General features: G+C 52.0%; 1 protein-coding gene across 1 annotated transcript; it reads left to right on the top strand.

The window, feature by feature from the left end:
• The first annotated feature begins 1,407 nt into the window (after positions 1-1,407).
• LOC111149197 (KIAA1211 ortholog) lies at positions 1,408-26,791 on the top strand. Its single transcript, XM_022506143.1, has 9 exons — positions 1,408-1,527; positions 9,065-9,229; positions 11,765-11,833; positions 13,882-14,064; positions 14,732-15,127; positions 15,371-17,600; positions 23,762-23,952; positions 24,501-24,666; positions 26,483-26,791. Exons 1-9 carry the CDS (start codon positions 1,408-1,410, stop codon positions 26,641-26,643), a joined length of 3,681 nt encoding a protein of 1,226 aa, XP_022361851.1. The 3' UTR covers positions 26,644-26,791.
• Positions 26,792-27,247: the final 456 nt, after the last annotated feature.

Raw genomic sequence — 27,247 nt, 5'->3', positions numbered from 1 at the left:
CCACTGGCGTCCCCCTCCCCTCACTCGAGGGGGACTAACCTATTCTGCTGCTTTAAAACACTTCAGCTGGCTGGGAGAGGGATCGTAGTCTGCAGCTCTGAGTTCATTTTCTCACTCTACTGCTTCTATTCGGATGACTTTAGATACAGATACTTACCCCCCGAGTTTCATCTGCAACAAGGCGTTGGGGTTGAAACGACAAAAGTAACACTCCAGCACAGATTTTCATCAGGGTGGGGTTGGTGGCAGCTCTTACTGTCATTGACAAAGGTCGCACAGCCCGGAGGCTCGCATCCAAGCCTTTGGCTTCCCAACCTCATAGGCTTTGTCACCTTGCTGCCTCGGATTTGGCCCACTCGAGGGCAGGATTTGGTACTCAGCCTTCCCAACCCCGTCTAGATCTGGTCAGGACCCCGCCTGCTGCGTGTCTGTAATTCAGTTTAGAAGCCCCAGCTGCAGGCGCCCCTCCCCCAGGGCTGACGCTGGGTCACTGATAAAAGCTACAATTGGGATGCGCTTCTAAGGAGGGAAGCAGGGAAGAAGCCCCTTCTCACCCCGGGAGTCTGCCCGCGAGCCCAGCATCATGGAAATGCACCTGCCCTGCCTTCCAGAGAGTGTGTGGTTCCGCCCACCCCTGGGAGCAGCCTTCCCAGAGTGCAGTTATGTCCGAGACTGGGCGAGGAACAGGGGCTTCTGCTGCTCGTCTTCCTGCAGCTCACCCCAGGTGGAAGCCTGGACTCCATGAAGTGCACCCCTTCAGCTGAAACGTGTTTATGGTTGGGTACCTACCGCTTCCGAGCCGCTTGCTGTGCACGAAGCCCCCCCCCGGATTTCCCCCACACGTGTTTCTCTTAAAGAGTCCAGCCCCAGAGACGATACCTGTAGGCCCTCTCGGCAATTCTTGGCCTCGTCAAGTCTCCGTCTTAGATGCACAGATCTTTTTAACAATCTGATAGTCATCTAAAGGAGAAAATCTCTTGCGTCTAACCTGTAGATCTGCATGTGATTTCGAAAGTGCTGGTTGACAGGCTTCCTGGGGGAAAACGGAGAGCGGCAGCTTGTCAGGCTTGTCAGGACGTGGGCTCCCCCAGTTCCAATTCCTGCCAGGCCTCGTGTACCGGGTCCTCTACAAGTCAAGAGCTGTCTTGGAGTTCTGTCCTGGAGCGGCTCTAAAACCCTGTGTTGGGGACAAGCTCCCGTATTTCTGAGAGACCCTTTCTCCTACCAGCGACTTGGCTGACCCCTCGCAGAAAAGGACACAATGCTGGAAGTGCTTTCTGAGGGAGATAGGGGCTGTGGGGGGAGTCCCTTAAATCAGGAGGAACAGGAAACTGAATTGCCAAAAGAAATATTATCATCCTAATAAATGAAGCACATGATTTGCATTCCAGGTCCTTCAACTATTCTATGGGAACCCGGGCATTTTCCCATGACAGTATTTTTATCCCTGATGGGGGAGCAGAAAGTGAGCAGACAGTTCAAGCAATGTCACAGGACAACATCCTGGGCAAAGTCAAAACTCTTCAGGTAAGACAGCTTGAGATTGGAAAGTCAGATCCATAGGAGGGGGGTCCGGCGATGGTGGGAAGCGGGAAAATCCTGAGAGTGGCCTTGAGTAAGGGATCGGGAGAGCCAGGGGAGCTCCTGGTGAGAATTTCTGCTCTCTCAACCCTGACTCTGTTCTCTGGAAGCCTTCTGTGCCCTGTGAGAGGTACACCGTCACCACTGTACCCACTTACCTAACAACCCCACTCCTGTTCTGTTGAGCTGTTCCCTCATTTTTAACTGCATGTCATGAGGACAGGTACCCAAGAGAAGCTTCAGGACTTGGCTGGGCGGTGGGGGTGGGGGGGGTTGGAAAAGTAACCATTGAATGTCGCCCATAATCCCAGAGCACAGGGTTGACTGTAGCTGAGGGCATGCACAGCACGTCCCCTACTTGGACAGTGACGGGGGGACTCTATTATTTGCCGTATTTGTAAATCTGGCTTCCCCTGAGCCGCCCTGTCTTGGAGGAATGCCAGGAAGCTCTTCAACCTCCCTCCTGTTCATGCTGCAGAGTCGGACAGTTTTCCTCTATAAAACTGACGCAGGTGGTAACTCCTCCATAATGAAAATTTAATAAAATAATTATTCACTAAATGTGATTGAGATCATGGGAAATCCAGGGAAAGCAAGAGGAGCAGAGACACCTGGGATCCGATCACGTAGGTTTGCTCGATAGCCTGATAGGATTCACTCACCCGACAGAAGTGCCCAAGCAAGCACTTCTCTGAGATGGGAAGGCTTGGAGGCGATCCAAATTATGAACGGGGGACTCTGGTTTGCTGACTCCCATCTGTCTGTAAGTCTACAACAACGAATGTATAAATGAATGAAGGGCGGGGGAACAGCTGGCCTGCGTAGCTGCCGATAACTCGAAGGAAATTTTCTATTTTCTTGAAATGTTCTTGTTTCTACTGAACATTAGCTATGCATTTTGGGGTCTGTGGTTACATGTCTGCACACTCTCAGCTGAATATAGCATAGGGCAGGAGGGGAAATAGCTAACACCCGGAACCACACCCGAGCTGGCCTGGATCTTTATACCTGCTGCCAGCCACGGCCCAGGGCCACCGTCCTGCCCTCAGCGCTGACGCAGGCCCTTCCGGCAGGTTCCAGCATGTCCCGACCAGGTTCTGCTCTCAGTTCTTGCTGGCTGTGCTGCTACATGTGCACAGACTCAGAAGCAAGCTGTCACTTCTCCTAGGCTGGAGAAGAGGAAGGGTGGTGACTGCCCAAGAAAACGCTGGACCCCCTCCCCACATCACCTTTCCTTCGTGCAGTATTTTGACTCCTGGGCTATTATTCTTAAGAAGTTCTGAACCCCGGGCTCATAATATGCCCTTTCCAAGAGGAGTGACTTCCAGAGTTAAGTCCATGAAACAGCTGTATTTCACAAGGGCTTTCGAGGAGTTCTTTAAAAATGAGATAATAGTGTGTTGTCTTAAATGATGTCTGTGCTAACGTCACACCGCGTGCCACTGCCCCTCCAGGAAGTGGATTTGGACTTGGAAAAAACATATAACTCTGCACTGTTGAAACTCAGTAAGAATGTGTGAGTGCCTGTGCCAGTTCACGCTGCGGGGCACAAGTTTAAAGAATCAGATCTTACAGTTAAAATGTAAAACAACAACAAAAAAATTTTTTTTAATTAAAAATAAATAAATAAATAAATAAACTGTAAAACAACCAACTTCCCTGAAGCAGCAGTTCTATTAACAACGGAAAGGAAAATGTGAGGAAAGTGCTCTCCTTCGGGCAATACCTACTCACCCGAGGTCTGCCTGACTTTGCCTCTGCTGTGGTATGGCTTCACAATCTTCTTTACTACTCTCTAGTTCTACTTTTTTTTTTTTTTTTTTTTTAAATAAAGAGGCTTTGCTCTTTGAGGAGGGAAATGGGGACCATTATCAGAGAAAATGTGATTTTTGGAGTGACATTAAGATATGACTGTATCACCCCCAAAAGACTGTGCTTTATTTTTCAGTCGACTAAGCAGTATGTTCCTGGTAAGTCATAGAAACAGTAGTTAACTTTATTAATACTTGCATGAATGCTTTGCATTTTTCCATGACAACGTTATGCTGATATTGATGCTCAGTAAGCAGCATAAAAGACCGCCCCCTCGTAGGCTCCAGCATGGAATGAGGGTGTTAGTTATGTCAGAGGCATGTATGTTTTTTATGTCCGAAATCGTGTTTGTGTATGTACGTATGTTTATTAAAAACAGAAAAGTAACGGATACCTATTTGACAGTAGATGTCCTCCTGGCAGGCTGATTGGTCACTATTTTTTTTTTAAAGATTTATTTATTTGACAGAGAGAGATCACAAGTGGGCAGAGAGGCAAGCAGAGAGAGAGAGGAGGAAGCAGGCTCCCTGCAGAGCAGAGAGCCCGATACAGAACTCGATCCCAGGACCCTGAGATCATGACCCGAGCCGAAGGCAGAGGCTCAACCCACTGAGCCACCCAGGTGCCCCTGATTAGTCACTATTAAGACATTCTTTTGAAATGAGATTTCTATCATAATACCATTGGGGGGGTGGGGGTAGGGAGCCATTTTTCTCTGGCCTGAGAAACTTCCCAGTCCTTGGAACCCCCCCCAGAAAGGTGCACGTACTGACTGTGTTGGGAAAGGTCGCCCTCTAGTGTCCACACGTGGTCATCCCAGCTCGGCTGGCTGGCCGGGGTACCGGGGTGGTCTGTAACCGCTCTGAGGGCAGAATGACTGAATGCAGCGTGGTCAGTAAGTCTGCATTCTCTGAATCAAATGAATCTATCACCTGCCAAAATTTCTGTCACAAATGATTGAAACTTTACAAGAAAAATGACTTTTTTTCCTCGAGTACAAAAATACTACATGTTTGTAGGGAGAACAAATTCTAATATATAGGACAGTTATAGGGGTCAGACCAATAGTGATGCCCTTTTTGAAGGTCCTACACATAACAGTCAGCTGTTCCACGGCCAGTGGGTGAAATAAAAATTCTGTGCCAGGCCTCCCCCACCACCTGGCTGTGCGGCTTCCAGGGAAGTCATTGAACCTCTCTGACCCTCACTGTCCCCATCTGAAAAATAAGGGGGTAAATGTGATGGATGATCTGGGCCCTCTAGTTCTCAAAGTCTGCCATCTGTACGGAACCACTGCTCACCGGCTGTAGCACGGAGCGTTTGGGGAAGCTTCGCACTTGGTTCCATTTGGACTGCAGTGACCTTGATGCTCCTTACAGCTGCCCAGATCGCAGACCAGGGAGGTACCTGCTTAGATCAGATCAGACCCAGGCTATGAAGTGGGTAACAAGTGACGATAAAACTCAGGCAGGAACATTGGAGTCTAAGCCTGCAGGTGATTTCTAGAATTATACCACACCTTTGTCAGAAGATGCTAGCTCTATTAGACCACGGACTACTTAGCCCAGGAGGAAGACCCTCCGTCTTCAGTAGCTACTGACTCCCGCGGAGCTGGATTTCACTTAAAAATGCCCAAGTGTCATATGTTGGAGGTTTTTGACACTTCATGCAGCTGTCAAGGACACAAAGAATAGATACCCACTCTTAGCCACTTCTGCGTAGAGCAGATATCTTTAAATCTATATGCTTTTTCTTTTGCCTCTCTTTAAGAATTCATTTCACTACGGGTGCATCTGTAGTTCACTCAAGAAGACAGAAACTTTATTTTTCTTCTGCTTTGTTCTCGCAGACACAGTGTGAAGGATGGCCGCGAGCAGTCTGGGGGAATCTAAATCCTGGCTGGCGGGAGCTGCCGGATACCATGTGCTTGGAATTCCCACACCATAGGAGAAAGCCTCATAAATATGCATGTGCATTCCTATAACATCACTCTCTGGCATTCCATGTTACAACAAAATGGCCCAGTTTGAATGAATAAAATATAGTCCCTTTTAGCTCACATTCCAGTCCTCACAGTAACCCCATTCACAGCCACAGGCGGCATGGCCCGTCGGTGTAGGCGCAGTGCCCTGCCCCCCTCTCCGGCTGTCCTTGCAATGTATATGAAGGGCCCCCGGGTAGTAGAGAAGGTGGAGGGAGTGGTAGTAGTTTACCAGGGCAGGCTCCATCCCGACAGTCTGGTTGTCAGGAGCTTCTATCAAAGCTCTTCTCGTGACAATGCCTGAGTAGTGGACAGAACTGAAGTCACAAAAAAGTCCCACTGAGCTCTACATTCAAGTCACATGACACCCGAGATTGCCAAATATGTTTCAGCAGCCACATTCTAATTGTCAGTAAGTCACACAGTGTCTCGACAGCCCTATTTGCTTTGAGTCGGCTACAGGAAGCATTTGGAGCAGGAAGCCCGGGGGAGGGAAAACGTGCAGGTGCAGGAACCTCGCCTTGCAGACCTAAGGGTCAGTCATGATGGCCCTGAACCCTCAGTCCCACCCTGGCCTGGTTCTGAGGTCTCTTCCCTGACAGCTGTAGGTATGTGTCTAGGAAGACAGTCCTTTGTCTGGACAGAGAGGCGGCAGCCCGATCTCTGAAAGCAGCCAGCATTTCTTTGATGACCGGGGGCCTCCCCTCCTCCATCCCCCTAAGCTCGCAGCCACCAGCCTGAATTTATTTTTCCTAGAGTGATTTTAAATCAAGAGGCTTCACAGAAGTGCATGTTGTTATTCTCAAGGGCAACAGCATTGTGTTTCTTTGGCCAGGATGCACGTCTCTGTGACATCAGTCATCCCTTCGAGTCACGTTCTCATTCCTGCCCTCTACCTCTTCCTCCCCCCAACCCCCGTCTCCCCACCCCCAGCTAGGTACTTGCTGCTAGGCCCACACCCCACACCTCTGCACCCTCCTCTCGGCTCACCTCTTTGATTTCATGCTCCATTTCAGTTCTTAGAAACACCGTCTCCACTTCCAGCTTCATCCCATGTGCCTTATTCCTCCTGTTCTTATCCCATCGACTTCTCTTTCCATTCTCGCGTAGCTCTTCCATTGCTCGCCACGACAGCCATCCCATCTTTGGAGCTTATTCCCATCTAGACTGCGACTACATTGTGTCATATGCTTGTTTGTCTCTTTAGCATCAGGGTGGACCCACATAAGTATTTTATAAGGTGCCCTCACGAAGAAGAATTTCAGCATTTTCATTCTCTTCTTGTGATGGTGGCAAAACCCCCTAACGGAATGGCACTGACTGTTAGGCCAAGTTCTCCTGGGAAGCTCGTTAAAGAACTATTCTTTCTATTGTAACTAGAGGAAATCCCCTCATCTTAGTCGTTCCGGAACATGGAGACATGGCAGACCCTGACAACAGGACGTCTAAGTATGAGGGGGTTTAGCACACTTTCCAGGGCTCGGCCTAGACTCCTAGAGCAGGGATAACTGGTAAACCAAAGGCTGGGCTGGGAGTCCCCGAGGGAATTCCTGCTGGGGCTTTCACTAGGACACAGGAACCTTTCGACCCCCTCTCCCCCCGGTCAGCAGACTTGGATGGGCCCGTGACTTCGTTACACCGTGTCCTCTTGTCTGACTCCATCGGCTGCTCTAACCGTGCCTGCTTCTTGATCTGCTTAGGGTAGATACTAACTACCGCTTCCTGCTAAATGGTTGTGAGAAGGCACCCTTTCTCAGCCTTGCCCTCCCCAAATCCCTTTCAGGCTGCTCAAGCTGTACTTCACTGGCTGATCTCGGGGCTTTTGATGTGTGCTCCTTCCCAGGGGAGGCAGGCTCAGGCTGAAATAGCAGCAGATCAAATACAAGTCCTCTGTCTTTCTGTGCTCCTGACTTGGCATGCTGGGGTGCCCTGGGTGAGGGGAGGGGAGTCTTGGGCTCATCTCTTCCGTGTCTCTGCAGTCTCACTGTCTACCATGCAAGGCCGAGGTGGAGCTGGGCACGAGTGGGTGGACGGAGTACCTGTGAGTTCAGAAGGGGCATCTCCCTCAAGGGAGTCCCCTGCCAAGGAAATTGGGCACAGAGTTACGAATGCAGCATCATCTCTCTATGTTTGCCCCTAGAGGAAGAAAGTGGCGCAATGTCAAATTTGTGAGAACCTGTGGAATGCAGAGCAAATAACACTGACTATGGTTTTAGGAGACCTGGATTCAAATCCCTTCGCGGCCATTCTTTCCATAAGCTTGGGCCAGTCACCTCTCCCCACTGGACCTCTGACATTTTTTATAAAATGAGGGGGTTGGACTGTGTGATTGCTAAAGCCCCCTGTGGCTCTGTGGGATTAAGTATTAACCAGATTAAAAGTAAATATAGATATAGATATAGATAATGCATTCCCATTCTTTTTCTCTTCTTTCTTTTTTTTTTTTTTTTGAGGCACAAAAGGACTACGAAGCCGGAGTCCCTAAGTCTAGAGCAGTAGCTCTCAGGCACAGCACTCTTACCCCCCCCAGCGGACTGTCTGGATAGGGAAGGAATTGCTGCTGGCATCTGGTGCCCAGGGGCCCAGGTGCGGCTGCTGAGCTGTTACAGTGCACAGGACAGCTCCCCACAGCAGAGAGCGATGTGGTGGGACGCGTCCAGAGTGCTGAGCTTGCGAACCTGCTGTAGACGATGGCACGGGTTTACACAGCATATTTAATTCAGTAGTCCTTTGGGTGGCCGCGGCGTACCCTTCCTTCTTCCTGAATGTTGTTCATTTTCTCTGCCACAGCCCATTAAATATTTTGCCCTTTAACATTATATTTATAATTTTTTTTCTTCAGAGAATATATTTCTTTTTCTGATCTGGCTTTTCTCTAATTCTGAACACTATTGATCTTCCTAATTTCTCTCCCGTTTCCCCCCCACACACACTACTACCTGCCACGGATCGTGCATCCCTCTTTGGCCCTTTCCTTCTGCCTCCTTCTCTGTCCCTTCCCCACTGGGCTCCTTCTGCCCCACAGTTCACACTGTCAAACTGCAGCAGGGCAAAGAGAAGTCCTCACGGCAGGACAGGATCGTTCTGTGTCTTCCGTGATGTCTGCATTGATCATGGAAGGACTTGCCAGCATTGGGGCCCCTTTCACCTTGGTGCCCATGTGAGCAGAACACGGTGTTTGAGTGAGGGCTGGTGAGGAAGGTGGTTAAAACAAATATTCAGGGAGAACGTGTCCAAGAGAAGCTGGAGGGCTTCTTTGTTACAGCAACCACGAGGGTCTAGATTTTCCCCAGTGGTTCCTGCATTTCATGTTAACTATTTTTTTCTATACCATTTTTATGAGACTTTTTAATAAATACATTTATAGGGCTAACCAAAAAATTTTGTCATAACATGTATTCCCACTTTTGGTTTGAAAATATGGTCTCTCCACCCCCTGGATAAGGTTGGCATCTCTGGGAAAGAGGTGGCTGGTTGAAAAAGCTCATGGCTTGAAGGTGGGAAAGGAAAAGAAACTGGAAAACGAATCCACTTATCCCAGAACTGCATTGTGGCTCACTGGCATGGTATTTAGTCTAGAAACGTGCACAGAACGCGCCCCAGGGCCCCCTAGCTATGCGGGGGCATCTGCTCGCACTCCTCGTGACCCACTTCCCTGCTTCAGAATGTCTTTCTTTGGTTTTTCTCCAGCGACAGTTGAGCAAAAACATCAAGTTTGGGCGGCCACCACCCAGTGCCATTCCCATGAAGAAGGCAGACAGTGGTGAGGCCAGCTTAGAAGAGGATCTGCTCCTGACCAGTCCCATGGAGATTGTGACTCACGAGGACGTCCCCCTCTCAGACACCGAGCACAAAGTAAGGCTCCTCCAGGGAGTGACCTGGTTGCTGATAAGCAAGGGGAGGACGCTGGGCAGTGGCCAGGGCATCCAGAGACTCTGGGCTCTGCGGAGCAGGGAATGTGTGAGAGAAGCTTTTCTGCTGAGCAGCCCAGGGCTAGAGGGCACCCCGTGGTCTGCAGTGAGGCACACTTCCGGGGGACAACTGGGGGTGGTGAAGGGGAGACGTGCCCTTCGCGGTTGCTCCTCACAGCATCTTCCACTTACTCTTCAAGACTCCGCGGGGCCCACCTTTTCCAGGAAGCCTTAGCCGGCCTTACCCCCACTCGGGGCTGTCTCCCGTGTCTTTGCTGGGCATCCTTCGTGCTTCTCACACACCTGTACTCATCCGTGTCCATGTAATTGTGCTCTCTCCGTCTCTAAATGTGGAGTTCCTCGAGGACTGACTGGAGTCTCCACATCTCTGTTGCCCCAGGACTCAGCTAGTGCTTACGTAGTAGCACTGAGTGATTACTCGTCAGATTAGACTAATTTAAAGGGAGATGAGAAAAGAAAGAAGTAGGTCCTTCACGAGGCAGAACGTATCAAACACGCTATCTTGAAGTCTACTTAACGAGGAAAGAAAGTCATATTGGTCTAGCATTGTCCGATCTGAATCTGGTCTTTTGACACTTGGAAAGAAACACCGTGACCCAGAATCAGAGTCCATCCAGCAGCAGGAGGGACATCCTTGGGCCTCCAGTGGGGAAGGAGGGCAGGCACCCAGCAGCTAGAGCAGGGAGCCCTCGAGCTGAGCCACCAAGTCGTCCAGTCTCAACAGAAAGCATTTTCTGTGCCTACCCAGGCACCTGAAATTACTCGGCTGTTTCTTAAAATGGACATCCTCCCGAAGTCATGCCTGTTATCAGCTAATACATCATCAGGGCGGGAAGAAAGAGAAGTGATTTGTAGGGCAAAGTGAGGAAGGAAAGAACAGGCCATTCCCCCACTGTTGCCCACTTCTGCCTCTGGCCCTCCTGACTCCTGGGTCCCAGACAGGTGGGCAGCGGGGACTGCGGTGGGTAAGTAGGCGAGGCACAGCGCCCCCACCAGGTCCAACCTGTCCAGCGCTAGGCGGCCGCAATGGCCATCAGCCTTCATGCAGGGATTTTCCAAGGACTGAAGCAAATGTCCTCACTGTTACTGAGGATCTAAGTGCCAGAGACTGTGGCCCGAGGAAGGACAAGGCTCAGTCCTTCTGCAGGGGCTGCCTCCATGTAGCTTATGTTCTGATGACAGGAGAGTCACATGGCAAATCAACAGATATGTATATAAATGTAATAACTCTGGATCAAGAAAAAGTACTGCACAGAAGGTAAAACAGAGTGATGGAAAAGTGAGTAACATGGTGGGTGAGGGGCTGCTCTCTAGGCAAGGAGGTCAGAGCAACCAGAGCAGACCTGGGGCTGGGGCCACATTCTCCGCAGAGGGAAGAACAAGCACAGAGGCCCAGAGATGGGGCTGGGGGTGTCCCAAAAGAAAGCAGGTCTGTGTGGCCCGCCAGACCCTGGAGGGGGGCAAAGGGAGGATAGAGCAAGGTATAGAGGCCTGATTATACAAACTACAGGAAAAGGGGGCTTCTCATTCTGGGAGTAGTATCTGATTTGTGTTTTCTTCTTTTTTTTCTTTAAATTTTATTTTTATTTGAGGGAGAGCAAGAGAGCATGAGCAGTGGGAGAGAGGCAGAGGGAGGAGAAGGAGAGAATCTCAAGCAGGCTCCATGGTCAGCTCAGCAGAGTCTGAGGCAGGGCTCGATCCCAGGACTGTGAGATCATGACCTGAACCAAAACCAAGAGTCGGACGTCCAACCGACAGAGCCACCCAGGCACCCGATCTGTATTTTCTAAAGATGCTTCTAAGTGTGGTGCTGACATTATTGCTCTGGAACGGACAATAACTGATAACTCCTGTTTTTAACTATGGGCCACATTAAGGCAGAAGGTACAGCGGGGCCATCAGAAAGGTGCAGGCCACGTGGTGTGGGCGTTCCCAGGGCAGAGGAGCAACTGGGCTGGGGGTCTTCAGCCTTTTTCTTCTTCCTCTGTCCTAACGGTTTTTGTCTCCTCTGCTCATCCATCTCCTCAGCCCAGCCCTTTGCACGCAGTATTGGTAGGGCCTTTCCTTCTCACCGAGAAGAGGTCTGGCATAGAGGGGAGATGGCCAGCGGGTGAAGGGGGCAAAGGCAGCGAGCACAGCCTGAAGCTCTGAGGTCGGAGGCCGGGTGTGTGACACAGCCCTGCTTCCCAGGTTGGGTGGCTGGAGGGTGGCGCCTGGTCTCAGCCACAGCAGAGACTGAGGTTGGAGACTGCCCAGATAGAGATGTGCTGGACTCAGGAAAAGAAGCAAGTGTACGCTCCGTGCTGGGAGTCCTCATCTGAACATTAGCAAAATCCCCACCTTGACTCCCGCCGGCTCTCTGCGGGCTGCAGCCTTCTCCCCACGCAGCCGAGTCTGGTTATCTGCCCGGAACTTCCTGTTCCGGCGTCTGACTTGAGCGCTCTCTTTACTGTTCCAGCCCAGTGACCCTCCAAGTTCTCAGAGTCCTCTGAATCTGCCTGGAGCCAGAAGTGAGATGGAAGACAAGGTAGTATGATTTGAACTTCAGTTTTTAGTTTCTTTACTTCAGCTTCCATTTTGGACCCTTTTTTTCCAATCCACCGTATCATTTTTCCATTCATAAATGCTACCTACACCCATTACCTTCAGTTCCTTCAGAACGTTACCAGTGGTAGATGTTAGAGCGTCCGTTTCCACGGCTTCCTAAATGTGCCAGGTCCTTCAAGACCCTGAGAAGCCATTGGAAAAGGCATTCCAGAACACCTGAAGGTACACAGGTCTGTAAGGAAGAGTTTCTATTTAGAGATGCAAAAACAAAACAAAACAAAAAACCTCAGCATTTCTCTACTTGTATGTATTTTTGTTTTTTAACTTTTCTGTGTTCAGTTGAAACCTGGGACCGTGCCCGCAGGAGTCTCGGGGACCCTTAGAGGCCAGTCCACTAGCCAGAGCAGTTGTCTGCACAGGCTCCAGGCTTCCTCCCGGGGACGGTACAGTGAGCAGAGTGTGTCCGAGTCTTCTGAAGGGGGATGGCCGCAGATTGCCACCGTCCAGACAATGAAGCAGCCCAGCTGGAACAATCTAGAAATGCAAACTTGCATTTAAATCTCAGCTGATGGTACTTTTCTGTGCCTTCAGTCTGTCCCATTTGGCTGGAATGCTTTTTTATTCATCCATCTCTTAGGGGATGGAAATAATGTTTGATTCATCTTTTCAACAAGAGTTCAGAATGTGATACCTATTCTAAAGATAACCATAAAGAAATAATAGCTAGGAGCCCAAAGGCTGGAATTATTTTTCCTTACTTCTGTGTTTCTTATCATAAGTTATTATTTACTGAGCATCCATTTTGCTCTTGGAGCTGGCTTGGTCCTTTATCTTTAGCGCACGAATATGGAAGGTAATCGCAAAAAACGAAGCTGTGCGCTAAGCCCCACGGGCTCTGCATTGCTAGCATGAATGCGGCCCACCAGCCCGGCCTCCGCTCCTGCCCCGCCGGTGCCTGGGAGCGGCCGGCCCCGCAGGGAGGGCCGAGAGCGCCCTCTGCTGCGCGCTGGTGCCGTGCAGCTGGGAGCCCTCCCCTTGCCGCCCGCCTGTCTGGCCTGTACGTTCTCAGGAGTTGCAGGTGTGGCTTCTCCTCCCATTCAGTGAGTGCAGGCCGAGCTGGATCTCTCTGACCTGCCTAGATGCGTACAGTTTGTCCGGGTGGTGGTTTCTGAGTGCGCCCATCTGCATTCCAGTGCTGCTGGTCACCCTGAGGGGCTGCCCTCACCCCCGGGGTGGTACATTTCTGCCCTTCCTTTTTGCGCCAGGGCCTCGCCCTCTCATGGGCTTGGTGCACTCAACTCAGTGCTCCGTGGCCTTGGAGTGATTGTGCTAGAACATTTTTGTGGGTACCAATTTCATACCCTAAGTACGGATGATCTAGTTTGTTGTGGTTCCTTTATGCCTCCTAAAAATATTTACTGAGCACTTGCCAAATGAGATTTGCGACGTGGTCATAAAGGGGACTGAAAAGAGAAAAAAGACACATTCCCTGCCTCAGAGGGACTAAAGTAGAAGCTGAGGGATGTTTGCAGGTGTCTCAGGTCATGTCTTAAATGACAGAGTCATTAGCACAGAGTTGAGCTGGTCCAGGGCTCAGCAAACTATGACTTATTTCAGGCTTGGTGGCCATAGAGTCCAACCAGGACACTCCCCCTTGTTGTGCTCTTCCTTTGCAGCCCAAACACAGCCAAAGACAATGGGCAGTGGGCGTGGTCATGTGCCCGCAAAACTTGATGTGCCAAATTAAGCTATGCGCAGGATTGGGCCCCCTGGCTATGTTTTGTTACCCCCCATCTACTCTAACCCCCCCCTCCCCATATTATTCAAAGTAGGAAAATTAGTCTGTGAAAGGTTAAATGACCTTTATGAGTTAATGCAAATAACACTGGCAGAACAAATCGTGCTCCCCTCACGGTCCCAGTGAGCGCCACCTGCTCGAAGCCATCCCCGGGGCTGGGCTGGGCCGGGTGCTGCCTCCAGCAAGGGCTGTGGCTCTGATGGGGACCATGTGGTTTCATCTCCATACAGGTGGCTCCTGTTAAACCATCTCGGCCAAAAAGGCACTTGTCTTCTGCTGGAACCATCGAAAGTGTCAACCTAGACGCCATCCCCCTAGCCATCGCTCGCCTGGACAACAGTGCCGCCAAGCACAAGCTGTCCGTAAAGCCAAAAAACCAGAGGGTGTCCAAGAAGCACCGGCGACTTGCCAGGGTATGAGGGGCCCATCCTGGCTGACCAGGCAGCTGCCCATGCTTGCTGGCCGCTGCTTCTACCCGGCAGGGCGGTGCCATGGGGGCCAGTAGAAGGAACTAGGTCTCTCTCATCAGGGACCTGGTGAGTTACAGTGAACCAGGGCAAAGCAGGCCCGTTTACTTTCCATCGCCCTTTCTAACATGCCTGCCTGGGGGCTGGTGGGCCCCAAAACGAGAGGCTGTCATTTGAGGGCCCCCAGGCCCTCTGTGTTGGCTTTGCCCCTGCCATGTGACCCAGCTCCCCTGCCACAGCTCAGCCAGAGGGTCTTTGGTTTGACTAGGGTGGCCTTTGAGGTCACAGGTTTCAGGGCACACGACGTGCAAAGCTCATTTTTTCTCATCTTTCTCATGCTGGACTATTGGTTCTCCTGTGATTTATTTGTATTCAGCGAAAGGAACTTGAGAATGACCAACAAAGGGGCCAGAAGTCAACACGAAGGGATGTGTTTTCCTCCACCCGTGCAGTTTATTCCCAGTGTTCTGGCCTGGGTTTACCGAGCTCTATACTTAGGAACAATTGCTCCTTCTTTTGAGATTAAGAGGGCCACGGGCATTGTGAATAGGGTGGGTAATGGTTGCCTGTTTGAAAGGAAAAGGCTAATTCTTTCTTTCCTTACCAATGTTAGGATGGACCAAATGAACATGGTGGCCTTCCCTATCAGCTCTCGCCGGACCAGAACGGACACTCGGGAGAAGACAAGCCAGTCTGGCATGAAGAAGAGCCAGAGCTGCTGGACTCTGAAGAAGAGAAGAGATGCCAAGAGGAATACTGGCTGGAACTTGAGGCCAAGTGCAAACGGCAGAAGGCCGAGGCAGCAGAGAGGAGACGTCTGGAAGAGCAGAGACTCCAGGCCCTGGAGAGGAGGCTTTGGGAGGAGAACAGAAGGCAGGAACTCTTGGAGGAGAAAGGAGAAGACGAGGAGGGAGAGGGGGCAGAACTACAGCTGGAGGCAGAAGAGAGGCAGCGCCAAGAGGAGAGGCAGAGACTGGAAGAGCAAGGTGGCCAAGGGCGGAGGGATCAGGTGGACGGAAGGCACCTGGAGGCCCCAGAGCAGCTGCGCCTCCAGCGCCTTGCTCAGCAGGAAGAGCAGGTGGTGTGGAGCGGCGCAGAGGCTGAGACGCAGTGGCAGCTGCAGGAGGAGAGGCAGCTGAGGGAGCTCAGGAGGCAGGAGGAGCTGGAGGAGCAGCAGAGGCTCGAAGCTGAGAAGCAGCGACAGCGGGAGGAGGAGCAGCGGGAAAGGGAGGAGCAGCGGCTGTGGGAGGAGGAGCAGCAGGAAAGGGAGGAGCAGCGGCGGCTGGAAGAGGAGCAGCAGAGGCAAAGGGAGGAGCAGCTGCGTTTGGAAGAGGAGCAGCGGCGTTTGGAAGAGGAGCAGCGGCGTTTGGAAGAGGAGCAGCGGCGGGAGGAAGAGGAGCAGCGGCGGGAGGAAGAGCAGCGGCAGCTAGAAGAGGAACAGCGGCAGCGGGAGGAGGAGGAGGAGCAGCGAGAACAGGAGGAGAAGCGGTGGCTGGAGGCAGAGGCAGCTGCCAGGAGGAGGGCAGAGCTGGGAAAGCGGGAGCAAGTGGAGGCCCTGAGGAGGCCGGAAGGGGAGCATCGGAAAGCCGGGAGAGTGCACGAGGAGAAGTGGCAGCAGCTGGACGAAAAAAGGGGCTTGGGGAGTCCAAAGATGGACTTTGCAGAGAAACCCCGGAAACGAGAGCACCTGCTGCCCGAGAAGCAAAGCGAAAGCTCCGAGGAATCTAAGATTGGCGAGAAGCAGAGTCAGGAGGCCGCGCCAGCCGGAGAGCAGCAGGGACAGCGCGGGGACGGTCGGGAGCCTGACCGTCGTGCGCGTCAGGAAGAGAGACCAGAAACTAGCGCGCAGCCTCCCCAGAAACAAGAGGTGCAAGTGGAAGAGACTCCTGGGGAGAAGAAGGAAGCCGCTGCCCCAGAAAAAGACAGAAAGGGGGAGGAACTCCGGTGGCAGGAAGTGGACGAGAGGCAGAGCATGCCAAGGCCCTACACTTTCCAGGTGTCATCGGGAGGGAAACAGATTCTCTTCCCCAAAGTCAATTTGAGCCCGGTGACACCCGCGAGAGATGCGGGACTTGCCTCTGCTCCCCACGCGCCGAAGACCCCGCGAGCCGGCGCGACCTCCCACGCCCTGCCCTCCTCCCGGAGTGTACCCCACACAGCCATTCTGGTCACGGGAGCGCAGCTCTGCGGCCCGGCGGTCAACCTGAGCCAGATCAAGGACACGGCATGCAAGTCCCTCCTGGGCTTGTCAGAAGAAAAGAAGCACGTTGACGTCCCTGCCCTGGAGAACCCTCCCCGAGCGCCTGTCGACCCCCGGGCAGGCAGCGGGAAGGTCAGGGCCGCCCAGGAGTCTCCGAGCAGTGCGGCCGCCCTCGCCGAATGGGCGTCCATTCGGTCCAGGATCCTGAAGAACGCGGAGGGCGAGCAGCCGCGGCCCGGTGACGAGCACCCTCCCCGGGCCCGCAGTGATTCCCGCGGGAACCTCCGGAGGACCCCCCCAGTAAATGCCAAGTTCTCTATTATGCCCGCTTGGCAGAAATTCTCTGACGGTGGCACCGAGACCTCCAAACAGAACACAGAAGCGGAGAGCATGAGAAAAAGACCCTCGCTGGGACCCGGGGCGCCCCAGTCCCTGGCTACTAACGAGCTCCCCAAGGGTGCAGAGAAACCAGGGCCAGCAGACACCACGGAGGGGTGCAAATTTGCCAAAGACCTCCCGTCTTTCCTTGTCCCCAGCCCTGCTTACCCGCCGCAGAAGGCAGTGGCCCATGCGGAGCCCGGGGCCACTTCGGACGCTGAGACCAGCAGCGGGAGAGGGAAGCCAGACCCCTCGATGCCCGGCCAGGAGGAAAAAGCCTCACCGTTTGGCATAAAACTGAGAAGGACCAACTACTCCTTGCGCTTCCACTGCGACCAGCAGACGGAACAGAAGAAGAAGAAGAGGCACAGCAGCACGGGGGACAGCGCGGACGGCGGCCCCCCGGCCCCCGGGGGCACCAGGGGAGAGAAGGAGCCCGAAGCCGCGGCCGCCAAGCCGGGCCCGTCCCTGCCCCCTGAGAGGAAGCCCGGCCTGTCCGCCTGGAAGGACTCGGCCGAAAGGGCCCCCCCTTCTCCCGCCGCCGCCCCGGGGCCCCCACCGGCCGCGGAGCACGACCGCGCGGCCCACAGAACGCCGCTGGCGCCGAAGCCCGCGCTGGCCCCCAAGCCTGCGGGTCAGACGCCGCCCCCGTCGCCGCTCTCCAAGCTGAGCAGGCCCTACCTGGTGGAGCTGCTGGCCCGCCGGGCGGGAAGGCCGGACCCGGCGCCCGGCGAGCGGGCCAGGGAGCCCCGGCCGCCGTCGCCGCCGCCGCCCCCGGAGCCGAGGAAGCCGCCGCCGAGGGACGAGGAGGAGGCGGTGGAGCCCGAGCGCAAACCCGCTTCCCCGGCTCCGCAGGCCGCCCGGCCCGAGAAGCCCTGCCCGACCCCCGAGCCCGGGAGGAGAGGTAGGTGGCGGTCGGGGGCATCTCGGCCTCGCTCCGGTGCCGCGCGTGGGGCCCAGCCGGAGCCGGGGCGGCCGCTCGACGGTCCCCACCCAGCGCGTCGCTTCCTTCGCTGCCCAGGGCCGGCGACGTGACCGACGGGCGGGCCGCTGCTGCCGCCCGGACCGACACGCCGGGGGTCGGCCGTGGACACGAGAGGCCGGCCTGATTAGCGCGTGTCCTTAATCCTCCGCGGGGCCCGTGCGGCGCTGGTCCGAACGGGTTCCCCGGAGGAGGCTGCGTCCTCTGGGCAGCGGCGGGCTCTGGCGGGAGGGGACTGACTTGCGGCCGCAGCGTCGCCCGAGGCGCTTCTGGGTGCACCGGCCGCTCCCCGGCAGTTTGGGCCAAACGCGCTGCTGCGGGACCCCCTCCGCCCCGCAGCCTGGCTCTTGAGGCCTCCTGCTAGAACCTGCAGAGCAGCTGCCGTCCCTCCTGTTTCTCCAGAGTGGCCTTGGGCCCCTGAGAACTTCATAGGATACTTTCTTTTTTGTTTTGTACGGTTGGAGGTAACGTTCAGAAAGATAGTCTAGAAGTTCTGTTTTTCAGAGAAATTCTCCCCTGAGGTTTATTAGGAAACCCATAGGCCTTCTCTTTTGTTGGACTGTTTAGGTGGAGAGTGATTTTTGCAGAGAAAAGAGCCGTTTGCCCAGCAGTATTGGTGTGGTGACCTGCCTTACGAAAGGAAGGTCTCATTGTCCTTTTTAACCAAGCCTTAGACGGCAGGTAGATCCAGCAGTCTCCAGACCATTTCTCCCTAATTTCTGTTTGTCCTGCTGATGAGAAGCCCAATCTCAGTTTTTTCTTTGTGTTTCTGTTTTTCCTTCTGTGCTGGGCCCTGGGGGGTCACCATGGTAGTCCCACAAGCGGGTAAGAGCTGTCCCGTAGTTCCCCATAGCCTCGCGGGACTCGCACTGGCAGCCCCCACCTTGGCCTTCAGAGCTAGGTGTTTTGGGGGCCCTAGCTCTTAGATAGAAGTCTGAAAAGTTGGGGTACCAGATGTGGAGTCCAAAACCCTTTGCTTCCCAAGGAGAAGATAGGAGTTGTGAGTTCTCTCCCAGTTGTGGGTTCATGGTGAGGTTGTGTTCCAGCTTCTCCAGCCTCCTTCCACATGGGGTTTTTCTCGTTCACCCAACGTGTAGGAGTTTTTGGATTTCTTTTAAAGGAAACTGTTGCATATGTAACTGTATATTGGGTGTGTCCATGCGAGGAGGGGAGTTCGGGATCCTTCTATGTTGCCGTCTTAACTGGAGCCCCATTTTCAGTTTTGACATTAGCTTTTGTGTCATTAGCTCTTATGATCTCCCGCTCAAAGTCAAAGTCCCTCTCACTGTCTGGGGGACTCTATCACTCTCCTTAGCTTCTCCCCAGAGAAATAACAGTTGTGCTTCTTTCTCATAGAGAAGTCCCTTTATTGTAATTTTCTACCAAAAACCGTTACTGCCCCTGTTTTCTTACCCAGGATCCAGATTCTGGGCTGTCAGGCTCTGCTAACTGAATTTTTCTTTATTTGCTAGAAAAGAAGCAAGGTCCTCATGCCCTGGGGGTACCATCTAAAGACCACTGAGGTTTTCCCACCGCACACTAGGCCAGGCTGAGGGTGTGTTGGACTGAACGCCCTCATCAGAATAAAAATGTTAAAGCCTGGATCTCCAGTTCCTTTGTTAATTGTGTGCCTGTAGTGCTGCCATTAGCTAAAACCCCTGGAGCTCCGCGTGCATTTAGGGTGAAGTTCACTGAAACCACGGGGACCCAAATCTGCTGCAAATCATGGTGCTTCCTTTTATTTTCTTTGGGCGGCTGCTTGACCGCTCTGGCTTTGTCATGAAGCAGAGGCAAAGAGCTCGTGGGCCCTGCTGGGTTCTTGTGTTCGTATTAATAGCAACCTCACAGTTCGCTAAAAGCAAAGGAGTGAGGAGAGCCGACAAGGGACAGCGTTAGTAGTTCTCCCCCCTCCCTGCACTTGGGGCTTCCACCTTCGGCGGGGGGGCTGTCAATACACTGTTCTAGGTGGCCTTCTGGAATATGGCCTGAGTGAGGGTGTCTGTGCCAGTCTAAATACTAAATATTAGAAAAGCTTAATTTCATTTTTCTTTTTAATTTAAACATACTCAGAAATTCTGACCTTTTCTTCCTAACTTAGCCCCAGTGAATGGCCGGACACATTCCCTAGGGCACACACACCCTTTATTTTGTAGGCCACTGGTGTAAAAGAGACTTCCATCCCCAAGGCTGAGGCCAGTGAGAACCAGTGCATAGGCTGAGCCACTGGGAGGGCTTTGACTCTGAATCTGCCCCGGTGGGAATGAAAATAACAAAGGTAATCCCCCCGTTTGTCCTCTAGAGGTCATCTCACTTTCCACCTCCTTATGGTGTGTGGAACCCATAATAAGTGGCCCTTTCTCCAAGAACTTACTGCCTTCAGGAGCTGTGGTTCAAACCCTGTAAGGCCGGGATGGACTTGCTTGTGTCCCCAGAACCCGAAGGAGGGCATCTGAATGGCCTGTGGCTCCCCTCGTCCACTGAGTTCAGAATGAGAAAGAATAGGTTTAAACAAATGTTTTACCCTGGCTTCTTCTTCCCCCAACTCTGATTTTCCCATGACCTTGTGGTAGCCGTCTGGGCTAGTCCGAAGTAGGTGATCTAGAACTTTACTTCAGGATATGAGAGTCAGTGCCATTGTATGTTGAAGGCCTTTGGGCAGCCTTGGCTGAAATTCACAGGAGCCCCATTTTACCTTCCTCAGATGTTTTCTGTTTATTGATCCCCAGCTACAGTCCGGACGTGTTAGGCCCTTTCTCATACTGTATTAGAGCCTTTTTAAAGTCCGGTCATAACTCCAGAAAGTGCTATTCAAGCCACAGTTCTAAGGAAATAAAAATCTGGCTAGTGATTTACCTTTTCAAATAAAAAAAATAGGCAATTACACTTTAAAGGTATTTTGACCCTTGTGATAAAACACCTGTCGAACTGTTGTCAGGAAACTGGCCAGTGGTTTTAATGACCTTCAGATGGAATGTTTAGTGTAGGAATCCCTTTACATAATTGCTTTAAATAGAAACCATTTGGATCTTGGCAGTTTGGTTTTCAGACATTTTACAAACAATAATGTTACACGGCCCTTGAGTAAAAAACCCAAAATTTATTAAATTAGTCCCCATGTATCTAGAGCTTCTCAGTTAAGCATAATGCTTAAAGTGGTGAATGCACTTGACCCTTGAACATCATGGGGGTTAGGGGCCACCAACTTCCTGCACAGTTGAAATCGTGTATAACGGTTGACTTCCCCAAAACTTAACTATTAATAGCCTACAGCTGACTGGAAGCTTTACTAATAATGTAATCAGTTGATTAACTCGTATTTTGTACATTACTGTATTTATACAATAAAGTAAGCTGGAGAAAAGAAAATGTTATTAAGAAAAACATAAGAAAGATAATACATTTACAGTACTGTGCTGTATTTATAAAAAAAAATCCACATAGAAGTAGACTTGCACAGGTCAAACCCCTGTTCAAAGGTCAACTGTATTTAATTTTTTTGGTTAACTAAAGATTAATAAAAAATACCTTTCAGGGATTTTGTTTTTTAAATACTTCCGAAGTATGCCAGTTTTCTTCACTGTGTTAGATCATACCTGAATCTTTATTTGATGATTAGGGATAGTGTAACCACCAAGACTCACTGTAATAGGAATTCTCTCTGTGTAGTGTTATAGATCTAAAAGGTACAGAAAAGCAGAATCTGCCCCTTTTTCGTGCTTGAATTCCTAATTTGATTTTCTTTGGTTCTTCTCATATAAAGTCGAGTTGCCTGAGAGCCCTGTTTGGTAAGGTTCTAGATCATCAAACTGTGAACTTCTAGTAGATTTCAAAAGAGCAGGACTATAGTGGGCCCTTTCCCTTTGAGATAGTAAAGGATTCAGTAACAAAATGATTATCTCTAAAAAGGCATAATTTTTACTTGAGGGAAAAGAAGGGGATGATTCTCAAAAACCAAACAGGTCATGCCAAGCCCTGTTCTGAATGTTCTGACGCCCACGATCTCTTCATCTTCTGGCCAGCCTGAGGAGGTATGCGCCATTATCATCTCTACTTAGGGATTAGAAGACCTTAGGGAGGTTCAAATAACTTTAGTTTAACATGAGGTCAGACCCAGGGCTGCTCAGTTTAAAAGCCTAATTACTCAACCTCCGCTGCCCATCTCCTGCGGAGCGCGTTTGCCCGGGTCGCATGGGGGAGGCCGTCAGCCATAAGAAAAGCACAGACTGGAAATCAGAAGTCCTAGGTTCAAACTTCAGCCTGGGCGCTAACGGCGGGGTGACCTCGAGCATGACCCTGGCTTGCTGTACACTTACACTCCGGTCTGTCAGGGGAGAGCACTGGACCAAAATCACAGTTTCCTCCAGCAGCCGCACCAGGTAGAAGAGCCTCCCTTGTATCTCTCCCATCCTTTGGGGTTCCACATAGGACGTTTGGAGAGGGGTTGAAAAGCAATAAATAAGAACAATAAATCAAATAACAGCCTGGGTCCCCTGTAGGCCTGAGATTTTCTGACACTGGAGATCTTATTTTTACTTCCATTTTGAGGGAAAGAAAATGCTTCTGTGTTTCTGTTGATCAAAGATGTTACCTCCCCATGCAGAGAAGTCTCTGAGGCATCCGTACAGAGTTTGTTTCAGGAAAGGCTGTTGAGTATTTCATGTCATAAGCTGTAGGGGGTGCGGGATCCAGATAAGTGAGCAGTCTCACCGCGAACCTGCTTTCCACCTTTCCCGGTTCTGTTCACAGTTCCGTGGGTGGCAGGGGCGGGGTGGGGGCTCGGCGTGCTGGGAGGGCAGGTCTCCAAACCACCAGACGATTCTCAGACACGTTTCAGCTCAGGTCCGACATTCTCTACCTAGAGATAGCATGAGGCCCCACCGGTTAAGGGCTCAGTCCCACAGGACTGTCCCCACTTTAGATGCCATTTCCAAGGCCAGGCCATCACCAGTGCTTCCGATCCACTTTGAAATCAGAGATTCTCATGACCCCCTCCTTGAGTTCAGTTAATTTTCTTCAGTAGCTCACAGAACTCAGAAACATCTTGCTTTCTAGATGACCATTTTATTACAAAAGGCTATAATTCAGGAACAGCCAGATAGAAATGATACAGAAGGGCAAGCTATGGGGAATGGTGTGGAGCGTCTCTGCTCCGAGAGCACACCGCTCCCTTCAAATCTCTTCGTGTTCACCAAGCAGAAACTCCCTGAATGCCCTCCTTCTGGAATTTTATGGAGGCTTCATTACATGGGCGTGACTGATTAAATCCTCAGTCATTGGCAACTGAACTGTCTCTAGTCCCTCTCCCCTCCTGCAGATTGGGGGGGGTGGGAACAAAAGATCCAGCCTCTCTAGTCATGCGGTTAGCTCTTCTGGCAACCAGCCCCATCCTTAGTGTTGCTCCCAGAGTCATCTCTTTAATGGAATAAGAGACACCTTATGCTCTCATTGCTTAGGAAATTCCAAGGGTTTTAGGAGCTCTGAGCTCTAGAAATGGGCACAAAGGCCAAATACATATTTCTTTTTAAGAAAAATTTTTTAAAGTTTATTTAATCTCTGCACCCAGTGTGGGGCTTGAACTCATGATTCAGAGATCAAGAGCCACATGCTGTACCAACTGAGCCAGCCAGGTGCCCCCAAGTACATATTCTAAATCACAATATTGGGGCACCTGGGTGGCTCAGTCAATGAAGCATCTGCCTTGGGCTCAGGTCATGATCCCAGGGTCCTGGAGTCAAGCCCCACATCGGGCTTCCTGCTCAGCAGGGAGTCGGCTTCTGTCTCTCGCCTTGCTCGCGCTCTCGCTCACTCTCGCAAATGAATAAATCTTTAAAAGATAAATCGCAGGGGCGCCTGGGTGGCTCAGTGGGTTGAGCCGCTGCCTTCGGCTCGGGTCATGATCTCAGAGTCCTGGGATCGAGCCCCGCATCGGGCTCTCTGCTCTCTCGGGGAGCCTGCTTCCTCCTCTCTCTCTCTGCCTGCCTCTCTGCCTGCTTGTGATCTCTCTGTCAAATAAATAAAAAAAAAAAAAAAAAAATCTAAAAAAAAAAAGATAAATCACAATATCTCAGTCTCTTTTTCCGCAGAAAAGCCGGTTCTTCAGAGCAGGCACTCTTTGGATGGCTCCAAAGTCACAGAGAAGGCGGACACCGCGCAGCCGCTGTGGATAACGTTGGCGCTGCAGAAGCAGAAGGGCTTTCGGGAGCAGCAGGCCACGCGGGAGGAGAAGAAGCAAGCCAGGGAGGCCAAGCAGGCAGAAAAGCTCTCCAGAGAGAACGTGAGTGTCCGTCTGCAGCTTTCCCTTTGCCGTCCCTGAGTTGGGCTCTCTTTCAGGTTGCCAGGCTTATGGGAAAGAGAAGAGCCAGAGCGGAAACAAACCGGCTGAGTGGCGGAGAGCACCTGCGCCAGAGCAGAAACCGAGCCCCGCTCATCGGGGGCGGTGGCTCCGGGGTTGACTGTGGTTTCCTCGTGCTCTTCCGTTACCTGGACTCGGTAGGGTTCCCGGAGGAGCAGGGACCCAGGCCCGCAGTCACACGAGAACTAGGAGCGGGATCGCGCTTGAGCAGGGACTTGGGAGGAAGATCAGGAGTCTTGTCTGCAGCCCTGATTTGCGGGGCCGCTCGATGGGCCTCTGCAAAGTGGCTTCCGTTGGAGCTGAGCTGCTCGGCGGTTGGGCGTCACGGCTCCGCGCTGCTCCCAGGGGCGGTGCGGCTGCCCCGCGACGGGCAGAGGTTGCAGGCTGGCGGGCAGAAGGCCCCATGGCCTTGCACGGTCAGTCTTCCCGTGTCCCCAGGCTGACGACCCACGTGCCCGACTCTCCCCCAGGTCGGCGGCGGCCTGCAGCCCGGAGGCGGCGGCGGCGGCGGCAGGGCCGGGTCCCCGCACAAGGCCCGCGCCCCGCCGGAGGAGAAGCAGCCCGAGACGGCCGCGTCCAGGCTTGAGCGCAGGGAGCAGCTGAAAAAGGCCAACACGCTTCCTACATCTGTGACAGGTAGGGAGAGCAGGTCCCTGCCTGTGTCGCCGTGGTGACAGGCTTGTCTCAGAGCTGCTCTGTGTCCCTGAGAGCGAGCGCAAGTGCAGCCCGCGAGGCCCCGCAGGGCGCAGGCTGCCTCCCACCCACCGTCCTCTCGGAGCAGCATTTGCTAAATCCCTCCAGGGCCTCCACCATGGGCGTGTGCTCCTGCACGGTTCCCTCACCCTTTGGGCAGCGGGGAGGCCTCGGATTTGTAGCATTTGACAGTTTTCACGGGGTAAACCCTCCCGCTGCGGCCACTTTCCGGCTCCCGGTGTGGTATCCGCTGGTCCCCCGAATTCCTGAATGTGACCGGGTCCTCGCCGCGCCCCGTGGCCTCTAGTCCCCGCGGCGTGAGCTGCACTAACCTGCTCCTGCCGGGGAGACTGGAGACCCTAAGATCGTCTCAAGGAAGAGGCAAGGTTATAACAGGATTTGGGGGAAAGGGTGAAGTTGAGGTACGATTCAGTGGAGTGGGGTTTTGACAGGTTCAGGACAGAGCAAGAGTTGTCTATAAAGGGGCTGATTTCAACCCTGAGCTGAAAAGTGGACTCGGGTCCTGTTTCCAGGCAAAAGCTGGATGGTCTCCACTCACTGAAGGGATTTCAAAAAGCAAGTTTCTGGCCAGCATGACTTTAGAGGGCAAGGTTTTCCAGCTGAGTTGTTTATGAAACACTGCTGTTAATATATTCAGGACACATAAAAAGACATTTAAAAAAAAATTCTTTATCCTGTTAAAGCGATCCTGTAACGTTTCAAACTATTTCCTTGTTACAAATCACTTGAAGGATGGAGAGGAGTTGGAACAAGCTTCCTCCCAGCGGTTAGCAGAGCACCTGTTTTCCCTTCTGGGCAACCACCCAGAGACCCAGGCTGTTTTATGCCTCTGTCACCTGCTAGCTCAGGTTTGGAGACGTAAAGAGGTCCTGCCCTTGAAGCTCTATGTATTATTTTGGTGAAGAGAGAAAAAAAACTGATTTAGAAGAGCACTTTGGAGCATTGTAATTTCTCAGAAACTTCATGGATGTAATTTCATTTGATCTTACACCCAAGACCTGAGGGTTCTAACCATATGGGTTGTAAAAGGGATCATTCTTTCAAAATAAAATTCCAAAGTCGGGGATCACACCTTTCTCTGTGTGACTTCTGTGGAAGTGCCAGAGAGTTAATGCAATTTAGAGTGGCTCCGCTCAATGAAGCAAACGTTTGTTCTGATCTATTTGTCTTTTCCATCAGTATTTCCCGACTTCTGTTCATGGGTAGGCCACTGCCACAGGCACTATATAGGACTCGGAGATAAGCCCAGATCCCTCACCTTAAGCCTTTAAGGTCAGGTGAAGAAAGAATTGTGAGACAAGCCTGGAAGTGGTCAGAGCTGGCAGGAGCAGGGGCCTCGGGCGGGGGGGCGGGGGGTGGCGGGAGGCAGCTCAGGCCTGCTTGGTGGAGAGGGTAACTTTTGACCTCACCAGTTAGATAAATTCAGGCTACTGGTTGGATGTTTTTCTTCATGGAACTGACCAGCTGGATAACTAGAATATAGCATTTACCTTTTATTTCCTATCATGGAGGCATAGCTTCTGTGCATAAAAATTAGGCTTCCAGAAACTCTGAGATTAAAAGCAGCTGCACTATAGCTCTGTAAGCAGTAGTTCTGATCACATTGCTTTCTTTCCCTGATCCTTCTCACTAAAGATGCCAGTGTCTCACGGGGTTTCCATTCTGAATCTTGTACTTCTATCACCTCAGAACGTGGCTCTGACTTACGCTTATCCTTTTCCTTCAAAATGCAACCCAGTGGAGATCTCGGATTCAGCGCCCCCCGCGCCGCTGGTGAAAGAAGTCACAAAGAGGTTCTCAACCCCGGATGCTGCCCCTGTGTCAACAGAACCAGCCTGGCTGGCTTTGGCCAAAAGGAAAGCCAAGGCCTGGAGCGACTGTCCGCAGATCATTAAGTAGAGTGACTTTCATCCACTCCTACTGCCAGCTCTTGGCTCCTCTCTTGCCCTTGTTATTTATTTTTTATATGAGGTGAAGACACCACACTAGGGAAAAGCAGCATGTGTTATAGGCTCTAAAATCATGTGCAGAAACTGTAAAGAGTGTATTTGCACAATCCTAGGTCCTGGTGCCTGGGGCTCCTCCTTGTTCTCAAGAGAAAATTCCATCCGAGGGACCACGTGAAGCAGAATCTCCAAACTAAGAATTTTTCGCAAGAGCCTACTAGGCCCCTTCCATACATACACATGCACACACCATTTAGAACAGGACTTTTGCCAATCTTTTAAATGATTTTTCGGTTCTCCAACTTCTTTAATATGGAACATTTACCCTACCATGTTTGGTGGTTTCTCTTCTTTTCTACAATCATGGTGAAAGAAAGGGTCATACAGACAGAAACAAGATGCCCGTTCTCCTGAGTGCATTGAGTACCTGGGAATCCTAACAGCCTGGCTGCCGTCTCTCCCCTTGTCTGCTTGTCTGACCTCCCCCTCATCTGAAACCGTAACACAGTGAATCTCCTCACCCTTCCGCCGCACTGATGTCCCATAGGTCCTGTCAT

Source organism: Enhydra lutris, unplaced genomic scaffold (genome assembly GCF_002288905.1).
Source record: "Enhydra lutris kenyoni isolate GAN:26980312 unplaced genomic scaffold, ASM228890v2 scaffoldscaffold21, whole genome shotgun sequence".
Taxonomy (NCBI): Eukaryota; Metazoa; Chordata; class Mammalia; order Carnivora; family Mustelidae; genus Enhydra; species Enhydra lutris.
Note: the sequence above shows the minus strand (reverse complement) of the source record. Positions and strands in the feature narration are given on the sequence as shown.

Coding starts and splice junctions, on each gene's coding strand:
- LOC111149197 (XM_022506143.1), top strand. CDS start 1,408: ATGGGAACCCGGGCATTTTCCCATGACAGTATTTTTATCCCTGATGGG. Junction 1,528..9,064: donor GCAAAGTCAAAACTCTTCAG/GTAAGACAGCTT, acceptor GTTTTTCTCCAG/CGACAGTTGAGCAAAAACAT. Junction 9,230..11,764: donor TCTCAGACACCGAGCACAAA/GTAAGGCTCCTC, acceptor TTACTGTTCCAG/CCCAGTGACCCTCCAAGTTC.